Source organism: Ictidomys tridecemlineatus, chromosome X, assembly GCF_052094955.1.
Source record: "Ictidomys tridecemlineatus isolate mIctTri1 chromosome X, mIctTri1.hap1, whole genome shotgun sequence".
NCBI lineage: Eukaryota > Metazoa > Chordata > Mammalia > Rodentia > Sciuridae > Ictidomys > Ictidomys tridecemlineatus.
Window position 1 is genome coordinate 2,696,566 of NC_135493.1, and position 16,682 is coordinate 2,713,247.

Consider the following 16,682-nt stretch of genomic DNA (forward strand, 5'->3'; position numbering starts at 1 on the left):
AAACCAGGGGGACTCTGGGCCCAGCTTTCCCAGTATGTTCCCTGTGCCTTTCTGCCCCAGTAAACAGAGCGAGCCAGGATAGGCACTGCCCCTTGCTTACAGGCAAAGCCCTATCCCTGCCATGGATCTGGAGCAGGCCCTCACACTTTCCCAGTGGCCAACTGGCCAGTGACCTATGGACATACCTTTTTGGAGCTCCATTGGCTTTGGGGAAGTGCTGCTGGGCATGAGATGAGCTGTCGATGGGTTTGGTGAACACACCCCTACAAGAGAACCCAGGAGATGATGAGAAGTCAAGGAGCAGCACAGGTGGTATGGGGATGCAGGTGCATGTCACTTACCGGATGATATAGCCAGTGGGAGCTCTTGTGCTTGGAGCCCTGCCAAGGGAAAAGGAGGTACAAAGTGAAGCAGGGCCTTGCTGGAGGCTTCAGGCTCCCTGCTTCATTCTGTCTCCACCTATAGCAAAGTAGGCTGGCTGGTAGGTATCCCAGTGTAGCACACATGAGCAGAGGTAGCCACTCCCATTTTCCTGGCCAAGGTACTTATTCTGTTGTACCCATTTCCAGGGATGGTGGGGACTATAAGTTCTAGGCTCAGGGACAGGAGACAAAGGCACCTATCTCCTAAGCGTCTTCCTTATAATTGGGCAAGGAAACAAGGAGTCAAGGCAGATGATACCACTGTCCAGGAATAGAGGGGCTTTGGGTTAGAGCAGTGGGGTGAGGTTTAAGGGTAATAAAGAGTCCCAGAATCCTCCATCCCTACAGACTCTTTGAAGGGACAGGTTCCTGGAGGTGGCCAAGTTGCAGGAACACAGGGTGACACCTATTCCAGCCACATAAGCATTTCTGACTGGGGCCTTTTGGCAGGCTTTATGTAGACTTCAAGATAGCACCATTATTTTTTTATAACAACTTTTTAGTTGTCAGTGGACTTTATTTATTTATATGTGGTGCTGAGAATTGAACCCAGTGCCTCACACATCCTAGGCAAGTGCCCTGCTACTGAGCCATAACCCCAGCCCCAAGGTAGCACCATTCTGATCCCTGATGCACAATACCCTAGAATGTGCTTTCCAAACATACCCCAAACCACAGGCTGGGGTGAGAACTGCATCTTCCAAAGTCAAAAAGCTCCATAAGAAGTTGACTATCTTTGATGACTCTCAAACTCATCAATGTCATCCACCATACTTGTCTCAACTTACAATTCTCTCTTTTGCATTCATCTGTTAGGTATCTATGTCCCTTGCAGGAATGTGAGTTCCCCTCAGGAAAAGGCCTAGGTCTTGATAACTACTATAGCCTCTGGGCCCAGCACAGGACCTGGCAGTTTTGGGGCACTGAGCAAGACTATAACCAGAGATCACCCCATGCATCAGCTGCTGCCATTGCCTGTCACCACCTGAAAATCCCCTGCTCTGCACATGCTGTCAACTGCCAGCAGTTTGGGTCAAGGACCACCCAGTTTATTTCTTGGTTCCCATTTCTCTCATGATCAGTTCCTCCAGATGCTAGCAGGATGAGCTCACACTTCAAAGCCCCCTGGACATTGTTATTGAAAATAGAAAGAGGCCAGTTCCACTGACCAGCTGGAATTATGACCTTGGGGGCAGTTGAGGTCAAACATATAAGCCTCCCCTGCAGGAGTGAGTCACAAGTGACTCAAAGCTGCCTGAGCACCTCAGAGATGTTATCTCATTCCCTGAAGGAGGAGACGGAATAATAGTCTTCTTTTGAATGACAAGTTCTATCCCAGTTGACAGCTGGAGCCACTGGAGCCATGGAAGCTCTCAGGGGTGTCAGATAGCCCTATGACCCCACAGCAAGGCCAGGAGCCTGGACCATTGACTCCTACCCTCCCTTTCCCAAGAGGAAAACACAGCACAAGAGCTCATCCTTCCTGTGGATTTTAAATGATACACTACAGGTCTTTCATGCTCCTTTTAGCTTGGGCTCCTTATCTATCCCCTATTGTCCTACTACAGGGCCAGCCACATGCTGCAGGTGAGTTCCGAGGGCCCACCTATGAGCCACCTTGGCTCCACCTCTTACCTGGCCTTTGAGACCTCCCCAGCTGATGAAAAGGATGTGGCTCGATTCCGGCCTGCAGGCAGCTCTCTGGGGAAAGAGGGATCCTGAAAGAATGCCTCCCAACCTCCCTGCCCCCTGCCACTCTGCAGTCTCCATCCTAAAGGATGCCTGCAGTGCCTCACCATTGTCACCTCTCCTTCTCCTACTCCAGCCTTCCTCCACAGATGTGTGTATACACACATGCCCCAGTGCCTGAGAGCTTTGCCATCTTTAGACTTTGCTCAGATCTTACCTTTAGCTGCTTTGACTTTCCCACGCTTCATCCTCCCTGTATATTCTATGGCCATGTGGCCTGACTGAGCTCTAAATGCTGGAAGCCTCTCAGCATCCCCAGGTCTGGTCAGGCCCCATGAATTGCAACCCACCCCCACCTGCCCCAGTTGCTGCCATCCCTTCTGGCTTCCTAGACTTACATGGTACGGCCCTCGGATTCATCTTGCTTGGTGATCCAGCTCTTGTCCCCCTTCAGTGTGGTGCGTACTTTCATCTGCTTGAGGACATTATTGCGCTCCTCCTCGCCTGGTGGCAAAGACTTCCCTGGCAGGGCCAAGGCCAAGCAGCCTCAAAAGGGGATCCCATGTCCAGGACCCTGAGGCTTCCTTTCCAGCCCTCCCAATATGCTGCTCTCCCTTTGTTTTCCAGGCCGCACTCACAGCCTTCCTGGGGAACATGTGGAATAGGGTGGGATACATGGAGCCCAGGCCTCACCTTTGGTGCTGCCTCCCAGAGCAGAGATACTCATGGTGCTGGCTCTGCAGGTCCTCTCTCAGTTGAGTCAATAGGGCTCCTGAGAAAAAGGCAAGCACATGTTTGTCACTTCATGCATCTGTAATGGCTGTGGGTCACACTACAGTTTTGATGGTGTTTGTCCCCCAAGGGTTCATGTATTGAAAGGTTGGCCACCAGAGTGGCGATGTTAAGAGGTAGTGGGACATTTAAGAGGGGATGCTTAATGGAAGGCAATGAAGTTATTAGGGGTATTGCCCTAGGAAGACGTTGATGTAATTCTCATGGGACACTGTTTTTTTTTTTTTTTTTTTTCCTGGTGAGAGGGTTGTTATCAAAGAGCAAGCTTGCCTCAGGCCTGATCTCACTCTGGCTTCCTGTCTTACCATGGGAGCTCTTCCTGTCACATGCTCTCCTGACACTGATGCCAACAGCCATAAGGTCTTCACCAGAGCCAAGCTGATACCAGCACCATGTCCTTGAACTTCCAGAACTGTGAGCTGAATAAACATCTTTTCTTTATAAAGCACCCAGCCTCAGATATTTCATTATGGTAACAAAAATGGACTATTCCAGTAACCATATTGTCCCTAGAATACCAAGATCATTCAGACTTTTGGGGGTGGCAATTGGTGGTGGATTCCTGAATGAAGGACAGTGGCCAAGGAGCAGGTACTCACTGGACCTGCCATTGCCAAGTGGCACACCCTCCTATCTGCCTAGGGCTGCTCACCTGGATAACATGGAGCAGTGGTCTGATAAGGATAGGCCATGAAACCTTCTAGATTGCTAATGGCCAGAGTCTGGCCCCAGGGAGTTTGGGAAGGATCTGGCATCAGGGGAGCCTCCACAGTGTCACAGAAACCAGTGTAGGGTCAGTCAACACTTTGGGGTTCAGAAGATGGAACTAGCGCACATTTCAGGCAGAACTCCTTCAGGGCAGGCAGTTGGATTATCTTCCTCATCACTTAGTAGCTGTCTGAGAGACCCTGGAAAGGTCTGCTAATCTCTTTGAGTTGCCTCAGTTTCCTCATTTGAAAAATTGGAGTTAAAACATCTTCCTTTCAGGATTGCTATGAGAACAGGAAAGATCACTAACATCCCTGGGCATTTGGACAGAAGCCAAGTAGCATGAACTTTCAACCTGTCTCTGCTGGAAGAGGGATAGTTAGCAATCTCCAATCAGTACAAGGATGGTTTGGAGATGTGCAACCCTCTTTGTTCAGGTTTTGGCTCCACCTACAGTGAGGAAAGCCTAGGGATCCATTGCTAACTCCTAGTGGCCCTTGGGACTAGATGAATGTGAAGATATGGCAAGGACATCCACTGACCCCCTGGCCCACACCTGCCTTGTGATCTGTTCTCCCTCCTTGCTTCCTCTCTAGCCTGCAGGTAGGGCCAGTGAAGGAGGGCTGTGGTGTCATAGTGGCCTTCACAGTGTCATGAGGCTTATTTACGTAGAGGATGGCCTAGAGTAAGGAGCTCTCTAGCCTGGGAGTGAGCCAGCGCTGTGGGGAGACAAACAGCCCAGGCTGTGGGTCTGGCTCTTGCTCTTGGCAGGCACTGGTGACCCTTTGGGCCTCAAGGGAGGGGCTGGGGTGCTCAGGTACATGGGCAGGACATGAAGCAGGGGCTGGCTGTGCTGGCATAATCCTGAGGCAGAGCAGCCTTCCTCTCCAGGGTCTGCCACCTTCTGGGCTCCTCCAGGGCTAGGCTCTGACCAGCTCAGAAAAAGTGCCAGCTGGCAGGACCCAGACATGTTTCCGTGGAAGTCAGGGGCACACTAAAAGGGGCAGGGCAGGGGGCCAAGAGCAAACCAAATTTACCACGTCAGCAAGGGCTGGCTCTCCCACAACGAAAGAGCACTCCAGGCAACCTGAGCCTGCTGCATGCCAGGAACGGCACCTCATCATGGCAAATGGGAGTCCCACGTGCCCAGCCCTGCACCGAGGCTGCCACGTCAGAATTCTATTGAGTGGAGCTCATTCCATAGGAGATCCTATTACTGCAGAGGTCCAGTTGTCCCCATCCCGCAGCCTGTGGTAGAGTTGGTGCCTGCAGGCAGGCCCACATAGTCTGAACTCTTGGTTCTTCCATCTCCTGATGCCACTGACTATGAAACCTTTGGAGAATCCCTTACCTTCTGTGGGCCTCCTACAAGTGAGGTGAAGGTCATCCACAGCTTTTGAAGCCATCCCAGCCACACTACTAGGCCCAGAAACTCATTAGTTTCCCTCGTTGCCTAGAAGTTTCCTGCCAAATCAGAACCAAATAAGCTACTTCTCCAATCAGGATGGAGTCACACATGTGCAGAATGACAGAAACAGAGGGGCCATTGGCAACTCCCCAGCCAAAGGGGCAGGGACATCTGCCAAAGACCAGGGCTGACGCTTCTGCATCGGCTCCTTTCCTTCAGATTTGGCTGCATCTCAGAAGTCAGATTTCTTTTATGATGGGTCACTAAATCTGAAGAGTCACAAAGATCACTGCCAAAGTACACTAAAGAGTGGGGTAGCTCTTTGGGTTGGGAGCTTTTAAAGTGATGAGCCTCGCCAGGTGGATTGACAAATGGGGTTTGTGTCTATGTCTCAGACAGAGAACTGGCAGCTTCTTCTACAGTTTCTCCCCTCCCCAGCCTTGGTTCAGGCCAGGATCACTTCCGACCTCCTCCCAGCTTCTCTTGCCTTCATCTGCATCTCCTTCCAGCAACACTCATTTGCCTCTAATCCCACTTGGCCACATCAGTCCTTGTTTCTCACTCACTTTCTGATAGTTCCCCACTGCTTCTAAGACTGAAGGCAAACTCATCAATCCCTTCATCTGGCCTCTTCACTCACCAGCCCTCCTCAATGCCAATATTGTGCTTCAAGAAGACCAGGTACCTCAGAGTCCCTGGATGGTATCTCTCCTAAAATAATTTCATCTATCCTTGCTTATGTTGGTTCCCCACCTGGAGGCCCTCCCAGTTCCTCCTGCATCTCCCTAAGAACTCAGCCCATCCAGTCAACCCTGCTCGTACTGGGTCCCTAAGTCCCAAAGCCATGCAGTCTTGAGCACCTTAGAGCTGCTGACCGAAGTCTTTCCAGATAAGACCTGCCTCTCCAGCAGCATCATAAAGGACAGAATCCAGGCACCCCTCACACCCAGCCTTCACAGACTAGCACCTAGCTGCTGGAGGGTGGTGCCCTAATGGAAATTGGGAGCTTCCTGCTGTAGCTGTGAGCAGTTTTGGTAAATAGGTGGCTTACCACTCAGCCAGAGGGGAGTCATGGGCCTCCTGTACATGCTATTGGTGGGAAGGTGAACTAGTGTTTCCCCAGTAGCAATCTAACCTAAGGAAGAAACTGCACAAGTTAAACCAAGAGGTACACATGAAGGGGGCAATCCCAGTGTGGAGTGTGATGGTGAAAACTTGGCAATAATTTAAAAGCCCAATAGTTGATTCAATCAAGCAAACACTAGGAAGCTATTACAACTTATACACAGAGTATTTAACGTGCCTTCATAAGCACTCAGTCTTCCATATCCACAGGTTCCACATTTGTGGATTGAACTTCCTTCAGATCAAAAACACTAAAAAAAATGCTGTACTGAAAATGCACAAACTTTTTTCCTTGTCCTTTTCCTCCTGTAAACAGTATAACACTGTTTACACAATGACATTATATAAGAAAAATTCTAGAGATGATTTAAAGGATATGGGAGAATGTAGATAGGGTATACAAATACTATTCAATTTTATATAAGGGACTTGAGCATCTACAGATCTTGATAGGGGTTCATTTGACACCTGATCTGTGCAGTGGTTGCAGCAGTATCAGTGGCAGCAGAGGCACCCCTCAGAGGAGAAAGGCAGCTTCTTCACTCAAACATGCAAGGGGGCACACTGAGACATATGGAGTTAGAGTGAACATGATGCCCCCTGAAGGCTCCTCTCCCTGCTGACCAGGTTGGGAAGATCCCTTCCGTCATGCCCTGACCTCACACATACACTCAGGGAAGGCTCCAAAGCCCATGGTCATCAGCACATATATAGTCAACTCAGCCATTCTTTGGACCTTTTCAGTACCATAGACCACATTTCTACCTTGATTGGGAAAAGACACTGGTCTTTTGAGAGCTGCCATATCACTGCTCAGGGCCTCGCCTGGATGATCAAAGGAACAAGTAACTGACTCCTTCCACACCAGCTGTCCCCTATGACATACCCCTGGAGCCCCACTAGATATGGGCCTACTACACAGTACCCCTTCTGTACCAACTCTGAGCAAAGCCTTACAATGCAGATACCTCTTGAGGCAGGTAGGCTCAGAGGTAGCCAAGGGATCAATCAGGGAAGTGTCCTTGGCAGGGCTGGGTGAGGGAGATGGGAATTCAGATAGCCTCAGTACCAGTGAGCATGCTTTCTCTCCACCTTCCTCCCTGCTGTTGTGGCTTCTTTAGGGAAGGGGCCCTCACCCTTATTGGATAGGTAGAGACAAGGAACCAATGAATGGGGCTGCAAGACTGATGCCATCATATGCTGTCAGAGGAGGAGAGTCAGAATGAGAGTGACACACGCAGGAGGTAACATATGCAGATTAAAGCCCACGGAGGTCATCAGGGGCATCTGCAATGACACAAATGCTTGGCTGCCGCATAAGGACACAGAGATGGAGACAGAAGCAGAAGGGGGTACCTTGTCACCTCAAAAGGACATGCTCTGTCTTCAAAAATAACTCAGAAAAAATTTTGTAGAGTTCCCCCTGCCACTTGGTTCCCCATGGGGCAGGGGCAACTCCCAGAGGACCTCTTATATCCTACAGCTCCCTGGCTCAGGAATACAGCTGAGCCCCACTCTTGATCATACTATACTAAACATGTAAGGAAGAGGAAACCACAGGAGAAAAGGGACATGTGTCTAGGGAGAGAGATCAAGTAGTCTGAGGGGCCAGCCTCCAGACCAAGCACAGGCCTCTTCCTGCTGGACGCTGAGCAGGACCTCAGTGGGTATGTACATAGAGGAACATCTGTCCTAGTGGCCTTCTCAGGGTCACCCCATCCTGGGGCCCTCACTCAAGTTCTGCTGCTGCCTCCATACCATCACACCCAAGATAAAGAGCCCCTTACTTCCTGGGCACCCCCTTCCACAGCTGGAATGGGCTGGCCTCTTGCAAAGAACTGCAGTAAACACAGAGGGAGGGACAAGAAAACTAGGCCTGCCCAATTGATAGCTAGCCCTCAATCCCACCAGGCCCATGCCAGCCCCTAGGTCCATAAGATCCTGACATGGGCTCTCTGTGGCAAGGACTCAGGTGAAAGGACAGAGAAGACTGAATAACTGCCTTCTCCCAACCTGGGTGGCAGGGAAATGGATGGATCCCAGGTTATAGAGAGGGGATGCTGGCAGCCAGGCAGGGAGGGGCCTTCTACATAAAGTGGGAGGGAGGAGGAGCAAAACAGGTTTAGCACTGCTGTCCAGGAGAACCAAAGAGTACTGTCATAAGAAAAAGAGGCTGATGGGGGGGGCATAGATGTTGGATGCTTGCAAGAAGTGTGCCAAGGGCAGAGGTGCAAGGCAAATAACTTCTTTCCTAAAGGCAGATTTTGTAGAAGCACCCCCAGGAGCAAGGGAGCCCAACTCTACCTCTCCATGTGTGCCAATCTTCTGCAAGGCCCTCAGAGGGGCCAGGCAGGCTCTTAAAGGATCACACACAGGTCTAGGTCTTAGAACCACAGTACACAGCTCAACTATGGGTAGAATCCTTAGGTGTGGACCAAGAATTGGCATGAGGAAGTGGTGGGACAGGGTAAGAGCATGCAGTCCAGTAGCCAAATACAGATGTAGCAGGTGGCATCTGGATGAAGTCATCAAGACTTGAGCTGCCCAATTACAGGCCAGGTTTTAGGGAAACTGTGTTTGTAAGCATTTGCATGAGGCTCTGGGGCAAAAGCTTTATCTGCCCTGACAGAGGCAGAGGCTCAGAATATGGCTGGGGACAAGCTTGTAGGCTTTCCCCTTCCATGTAGCAGAAATATACACAGTCCCGTGTGGTCCCGAGGGCAGTGGAAAAATGACACTAAGCCCCTGTCTCCCAGGAATTTGTTCATAGAGATAGATGGACTCAGCTTGTGCCAATACCTCAGAGAAGATGGCTGGCCTGTAGGAAAGAAACTGCATTCCTATCTCAGCTTTGTCTCCCTGGGCAAATCCTTTCTCCCCACCATGAGTCTTTGGTTCCTCACCACTGGATAAGAGTTCACAGATAAACAATGGAACAAAGAAAATCTACAAGGGAGATCCCGGTTGATATATATATCACCCTGGCCCTCTTACAAAAGCCTGAGGCTCCAAGCTTCCTGAGCCCTATAGCCCAGCCAGCCCAGGTAGCTCCCTCACCGAAGTCCCAAGGGCCCCCCACACCACTTCTTGCCAAACTCAACCTATGCCAGCAGGAGGAGGGGATGGCCTTAGAGAAGCCCTGTTTTCAAAATGCTCCCTGATGCCAGCACCTCGTCTTGTGGGGAAGGGGTAGGCTTCAAAGCAGCCCCTCTGCTTATCCTGCACTGTTGCTTTTGGCCTTTGCACCCAGTATAATAGGGAAATCCTGGGCTGTGGCACACACTCCCCCAGAGGCTACAGTGGGAAGTGCAAGGACCAGCCCACATGATCCATGTGCTAGGATGAGTGGGAAAGGCACTGGGGCTCAGGTGTAGGTCAAGGCCTGGAGTGCGAGGAGGCTGAGGAATGATAAAAGTCAGAGAGCACAATCCCCAACCTCCGCTTGGACACCCTCATCCAGTTCTTTCTTCAGGCACGTATTTGGCCCACTCAGTTTGGACCCAGGCTGACCTAAGCCAGCCTAATTCTCTGGGCCAAAAGATCAGGAATGATGAAATGTCCCTTTTATGAAGCAGCCTCCTGAGGCCAGGTCTTGTGAATTGAGGCACTCTGATTCCCAGTCTCCTGCACTTGAGTCTCAGTAGCAGTTGGCAAATATGTTTCTTTGCCCCTAGATGGGGACAAAAAAAGCACCCCCACTTTTGCTGCTGCCCACTCCAGGGGACCCAGATATCCTGAGGGTCTTTACAGCAATGCAGGAGGAAGGGGCCCTTCAAAGGTAAGATTCAGAGCCCTCAGGCAGGGCTAGGTCCTCCAGAGCAACTGCTGAGCAGTTGGATCACGTCTGGAGTCTCCCAGGAGCCACAGGCTGGACCCCTCTTGCTGGAGCACATGAACTGCCTGTGATGCTCCAGTCCCTGGGGCTCCTGCCTGGAGGCCAAGGAGGCGGAGGCAGGAAGGAGAAGCACAAGTGGAAAAAAGAGCTGGAAGAGACTTGGGTTGCAGAGGGAAAAAATGTTATATGGAAAAAGAATGCATGGGGGGTGGTATTTGTAAATGTGCTTTACAGGTAAATGACTTCTGCATGAAAGTCTGGAATTTCACCTCCCCCTTGCCCACCCCCAACACCCCAGAATCTAGACTTCTTGGCGTCTGTGCTGGAAGGACCAAGAGAGGAAGATGTCTAAGGCAGGTCAGCTCCCTCCCAAGGTGGTGAAGGCAGCCACAGCCACTTGCCACTCCTGGGGCCTTGGAACTTATCCTGGTTCTCAGAGAGCTGGATAAAAGCAACTTCTCAGAAATGGCTGGGACTCAATGGCCAGCGAGGGCTGCTGGGTAGAGCCCTCTGAGGTGTCTTTGTGGAGGAGTACAGATGAGGCCAACATTCTGGGGACGGCAGAGTCCATGTGCCCTCATTCCAAACAGAACCCCTGGCCCAAGCTATTCCCATTGCTGCTAGAACCTACCTCCTCATCATGAACAGAGGCCCAGAGGACCTTGGAGGCCCTCCCACAAGGCCCTGATATCTCTGTCCTCCACACATTTCCAGTTGTCTCTGCCCCTTGGGAACCAAGGTCTCAAGCCAATCCTAGTCACACAGAGATGCTATCCCCTCTGCAGACAAGGCAGCCAATGAGGTCAAATGGAGATTGAGGAATCAAGAAGCCTGCCCCACCCAAAGTCACTCCCTCTCCCCTTAACTCCAAGAATGCCCCACATTCTCACTGTTATACCTGCTCAGCCTTTGCCAGAACAGGTCTGGTGACAGGAAGTCACCCTGACTAACACTGGCCAAAACTAACTGCTTTTATCCTAGTTGCAGGTGATCACCAGGTCAGTATCAAAAGGAAAGGAACTGCCCAGTTTCCCCTCTCCCACCCAAACAAAATGTCTCCCCCAGCCCCAAGGCAGGGCTGCAGCCTCCTCCCCTCCCAGGCTCCTTTGTGTCTCTTTCTCACCTTGCAGTCCAGCCCAGACCCAGAGTACCCTTGACTCCACCCTTCCCTCTATCACAGTGCCCCGTTTTTTGGATAAGAATATGGAAGCTCAGAGAGGAGAAAGCATTTTCCCAAGGTCACATTTTCCTTTCTGCAACAAGCATTTACAGAAAGCTACAGGCCAGGCTGGGTGCTGGGGAGACATACAGGAGCCAGAGGAGGGGAGACCAGCCCTGAGGGGCCCTGCCAGAGCACTATATTTCCTGAGGATGTGCCTGCCCTTGGCTCTGGTCCTAAAGTACTAAAGAGTGAGTAGGAGCTCGTGCGGGCAGAAGTGGTGAAGCAAGTTCTGCTTTTCAGTTTTTGTTGTGGTTCTTTTTTTCCAGTCTAAACCAGGCAGTGCCTGATGTAAGCATTTTCAGCTGGGATCCCCGTTCCTCTGATTGGAATCCTTGTGCCTGCTCTCTCCATAGCAACCCTCTGCCACATCAAGCTCTCTGGGAAACTGACCTAGTCATCAGAAAGTGGTGTGCTGAGCCAAGGATCACAGGGACCAGACCACAGGGGCTGGATCTAGCCCCAAAAGTGTGCCCACAGATAGGGCCAAGGCTGGGGACCACCAGCAGCCAGTACCAGTAGCTTGGGGCCTGTCTACCACTGTCCCCAGAGACCAGTTCTTCTCTGGACCCAGGGTGTGGCTCCAGAGCTCCATAGTCATCTCAGGTCACTGTCAGTAACCCCAAGGACAGCTCTGTAGTAAGAAGGGCAACTCAGCTGACAAAATTGATGTTGGGTGAGAGACTACCCAGTTCCTGCTCTAGGTGGGACCTTTCCTAGTTCCCAACTCCCTCTTGAGATGCAAAATGAGCACACTCCCCATAGGAAAAGCCCAGTGTTTCTGAAAGTGGCCTCTGGGTCCCTCCAGCAACCAAATACCCTGGGACATCTGCTTAAATTGCAGATTCCTTCCGGCCTCCCCACCTCATTGTATGAGTCTGCACATTAGCCCTGGAGAAGGACACCTGTAAGGCCTCTTGTCCTTTCATTTTTCCAGTCTCTTCTCTACCCATACCTACCCTTCCCACTTCCCTGTCCAAGCCCTCTCAATTCTCCATCATCCCTGCGCCCAGTGCCCAACAGGGAAAGTGCACAGAACGTGCTTGCCAAATGCTTATGTATCCATGAGAAGTTAGCATCACTCTGTTCCTGATCCTCAAATGAAAACTTGAGCAAGTCCCTCTCTGTGCCTCAGTTTCCCTTTGGAAAAATGAACTGATGTCAACCCTGCCCACCTCCTGAGCTCTCAGCAGCCACAAGCAATGGGCAGCATGTTAGCAGCAGGAAGGTTTTGAGAATTCCATGCACTATTCTTACATCTTTTTTTTTTCTGTGAGTTTTACTTTTCTTTTTCTTTTTTCTTATTTTTTTGTTTTTGTTTTTTGGTTTTTGCAGGGGTGTAGTACTTAGGATTGAACCCAGGGACACTCAACCACTGAGCCACATCCCCAGCCCTATTTTGTATTTTATTTAGAGACAGGGTCTCAATGAGTTGCTTAGTGCCTTGTTGCTGAGGCTGGCTTTGAACTCACGATCCTCCTGCCTCAGCCTCCCAAACTGCTGCTATTACAGATGTGCACCACCATGCCCTGCTGAGGCTGCCTTTTGAACTTGCAATCCTTCTGTCTCAGCCTCTGTAGCTGCTGGGATTACAGGCAGGCACCACTGGGGCCTGTGAGTTTTTTTTTTAATATTTATTTTTTAGTTATAGATGGACACAGTATCTTTCTTTTTTTTTTTTTTATGTGATGCTGAGGACTGAACCCAGTGCCTCACACATGCTAGGCAAGACCTCTACCACTGAGCTACAACCCCAGCCCCTGACTGTGAGTTTTAAATTAATCCAAGATAAGAAAGTTAAGGATAAAATGTAAAAAAAAAAAAAAGAAAAGAAAAGAAAGAAAACAAATCAGACTTTAGTAGGAAAATTCAGCATTTGGTAGCAGATCGTGTAACTGGGCAGACACCATATGCATCTCCAGCCTTAACTAGCAGAGATTTAGAAACTGTTCTCCTCAGGTAGGAACATACATCCCAAACAGCTTCTTTCTCCCAACCTAGCACCCCCCCTCCTTGCCCCCACAACCCTGGAGGAAGGCACTCTAGTCCTGGCTCAGCAGGTCTCCCTAAGAGGGCACCACGTCTATGCCAGGCACCTAGCTGCCTGTGACATCAGCTGCACTTTCATATAAGTGAGAAAACCGAAGTCTAAAGAGGTCATGTGGCACTCTCAGCTTTGCACAGTTACATGGTGGCTAAGCTGGAGTCTGAACCCAGACTGACCTCTAGGTCATTCTTTTATCCACTAGGCTGTAAAGATGCTGCCCTCACAAACCACACACCCTACTAGGTGCAAGATGCTGAACACTGCATCCCACTGCTTCACTGCCAGTTCCCCCAGGGCACTTCCCATGTCCTGGCATCAGCTGGTTCTCCGTGGGCACAGTGGGGATGAATTCAGAGCCACTGATCTGCTCCCAACCAGGGGGGTTTATGGGGGGCTGGCGTTCTAGAAAGCCACTTTCCTCTTCCTCTGCTCTAGTCCTACCTCATGCCTCCAGGAGCCTGGCAATGAAGGTAGCCTCATATATCAGCAAGCAGAAGGCAAGAAGTGTTACATGTGACCTGGCATCTTATGGGGTGTGGCTTGAAGCAAGGTCCAGACTAAATGGATCAGTTACCTGTGGAGGTTTGAGCAGGAAAGGAAGAAGAAGGCCTTTGGCTTTCAGAATGCACTGCATTAGAGTTGGGGGTATTTTCTTGACATGCGACTGAAGACAGTTCAGGTAACAGGTGCTGATATTTACCTCAGCCAGGTCAATATCAGCACAATGCTGTGGGCTCAGAGTCCCTAGGCCTCCTGGCTTCAGAAGGCTATGGGGAGTCAGACAGAAAGGTGGGAGCACAAAGATCACTGAGGGAGTGTGAGGGAAGGCTTTGGCTGCCCCTGAGACCACTCCCTCAAGTCAGGATGGCTTTGCATGGAATCTGAACTTGAGCTGAGCAGAAAGTGAGGCAATCACTGCTAGCACTTCAGTTCAGATGGCAGGTTCTCACTGAGTGTTCCATCTTCCCAATAGACTGTCACTCCTCCAGGCAAGGCACAGGGCTAATCTCTCTTCTGGCCCCCACTGCCTGGCTCTGAGTGGAACATACTTTGGTCTTTCAGGAATACAGGGAAGGCTAGACTCAAGTAGTCTGAAAGGATGCACAGGTCTTGACCTTGTAGTTGCTGAGTTCCTCCTTCTGCTTCCAAGTCCCCTTCCTCCAGGAAACCTTCACTGACCTTCCCAGCCATGGTTGCTTCCCTGTTCTAGGTGTAGGAAGCCCTTAATGCTTTTATGCCACTCAGAGCTACAGCACACTATGTGGTCGTGGGCCACCTCTGTCGCTGACTCATGAATATGAAGAGATTTTATGCACCTGCTGTGTGCCTGGACCTGTCAGCTCCACCCCATGAGTACAGAGCCCCAGCCAGGAACTGAGAATTGATGGAAGGAGGGGCAGGGCTGATGAGATGGCTCTGCTCCTTTAGATCCTAAAGTGAGTGTTCTGGGGATGGTAGGGGAAAGCACAATCACCAAGCTTCCCCTGGTCTGAGCATCTGTCCAGCCACATGCTGGCCTCCAGGCAGGCCCTGTTTTTTCAGATGAAGCAGTGGAAACCCTGGAAAGGTGGGAAACTACCCCCCCCAGTCTCTTCTGAAGCTCTTTGTGAGCTAGAGAAGAAGCAGTGGGTATAGAGCTAGGCCACTCTAACCCTAGAGCCTCCCCACTGTTCAGGGCTATCAGCCTGTGACACCCTGCTGCCTATGCCCATCCAGGTGCCAAGACCAGAAGTCTGAAGGGACATGAGAGCAAGGCAAGACTAAAACCAGTGTTAGAAACCTGGCCCACTGCCAGATGGTATAGGAGAAACTGTCTCTCAAGGTTCCCAGAGTGTATTAGATAGAGCTGCCCACCCTGCTAGCTTCAGGTCCTGAAATGCTCCTGTACCACTTTTCACATTGACAAGGGTATGTGCAAATGGGCCACAGAGAGCACAGCTCCTACAGCACCTCAGAGGTTCCAAAGCCCAGGCACACACACACCACCTACCTTATCTGAGCCCCCAGCAACTCTGGGTAAGAGGTAGTCTACCTTGTTACCCCTTTGGACCAATGCAGCTGCCCAGGTGCCTGCAGCTTGGAAGCAGTTGAACAGACCGAGGACCTGAGCTTTTGGCTTTTCTCTGAGGCAAGGTATCACTCTGCCTTTCTAAAGAGGACAAGCCTCTTGGCTCCCCCTGCTCCCACCAAAACAATCCAGCCACAGAGCTGGTCCACTGCAGATCCGGCTGATAACACCTCAAAGACACTTGATTCGGCGCCTTCTGTCTGAGCATGAGCAGCTCCAGTCCCCACTGCCCTCCCTGAGATCGCCCTATGCCCAGCACATGTCCACCACAAGCCACCAGACAGCTTCCTGCCCTAGTCTCCAGGCCCATGAAGGGATCCTCAGGGTGAGCCAGTCTTTGGGTTTCAGTTTTCTCACCTAGAAAATGGACAAGGGTACTGAGGGATCTGAGATTTCCTGACTCTAGCAACGACCACCTCTTGGAAGACCCTGCCCGCCCGCCCCCCCCCCCACACCATGCCCTAACAATCAAATCGTCTCATGCAGAACGGGTGAGGACAGAGGGACTAGGCCAGGGAGGGGCCACTTCCCTAGTCAGCACGCTGGCCTTCTCTGCCTGTTCGGCTCTTTACTCAACAGTGGAAAACAGAAAACCAAGCGAACTGCCTCCCTGAGGGAACTCCAGGAGGGATGCTTGGAGAGGGTAAGGGTTATGGATGGGGAAACTGAGGCCCTGGCTCATCTCCAGCAGGGAGGGGCCCCTTGCCCCTCTATGCCTTCCTTCAGAGCCGCATCCGACGGCAACTCGACAGCCCTACCTGGCACAGGTGCCCGGCTCGTGGGGAAGGCGGAGCGTCGGGCTCGCACGGGGCGCGGGCTCCCTGGGGTGGGCAGCGCCTGGCGGGGCAGTGCGGGACAGCAGGCGTGGGGCGCGCGGGGCGCAGCGGGGAGCGCGCTGGGAGGCGAGGAGGCGCGGACTGGGCTCCGCCCGCAGGAGAACAAACAGGTTTTCTCCAGCCGCCCGGAGCCTCGCCCCTCGCCCCTCCCCTCGGCCGGCCCCCTTCCTCTGCCCTCTCCTGGGGTAGGTAGATGCGCCTGGCACATTCCGCACATTCTCCCGCCAGTGTCCTCTGTCCGCCCGCCCCTCTCCAGCCCCGCCCCGCGGGGCTGCTGGAGAAATCAAGGCTGGGGCTCCCCTCGCCCAGGGCAGAACAATCTCCAAAAGGCCTGGCTGCGGTGGAAAACTTCCAGGCAAATTCCTTTGGGCTCAGGGCCCCCGGGGCAGGAGGCCTCCGCCACGTGAAGGGCCCCCGCTGCCTAGCTGCGCCCCTGCCCGCGCCCGACGAGATCTGGCCCAGGCTCTGGGCCAACGACTTCTACAGATGCTGTCGGGTTAATTCTGTCGAGAACTACTGTTCCTAGATCCATT

At 51.8% G+C, this 16,682-nt stretch overlaps 1 protein-coding gene across 3 annotated transcripts in view; it reads right to left on the minus strand.

Annotated features, from left to right (window-relative positions):
- Nucleotides 1–16,262, minus strand: part of Znf185 (zinc finger protein 185 with LIM domain) — a 66,749-nt gene extending 50,487 nt beyond the window's left edge. The window contains exons 1-6 of one of the 3 annotated variants that reach the window (XM_078034098.1): nucleotides 16,072–16,262; nucleotides 2,805–2,883; nucleotides 2,510–2,633; nucleotides 2,058–2,123; nucleotides 342–380; nucleotides 186–263 (exon numbers count right to left, since the gene is read on the minus strand). In XM_078034098.1, coding sequence (XP_077890224.1) covers nucleotides 186–263; nucleotides 342–380; nucleotides 2,058–2,123; nucleotides 2,510–2,633; nucleotides 2,805–2,838 — 341 coding nt within the window. In that variant the 5' untranslated portion in view covers nucleotides 2,839–2,883; nucleotides 16,072–16,262. The remainder of the gene's footprint in view (nucleotides 1–185; nucleotides 264–341; nucleotides 381–2,057; nucleotides 2,124–2,509; nucleotides 2,634–2,804; nucleotides 2,884–16,071) is intronic. The other 2 variants (XM_021735393.3, XM_078034099.1) reach the window with 2 other exon arrangements.
- Nucleotides 16,263–16,682: the final 420 nt, after the last annotated feature.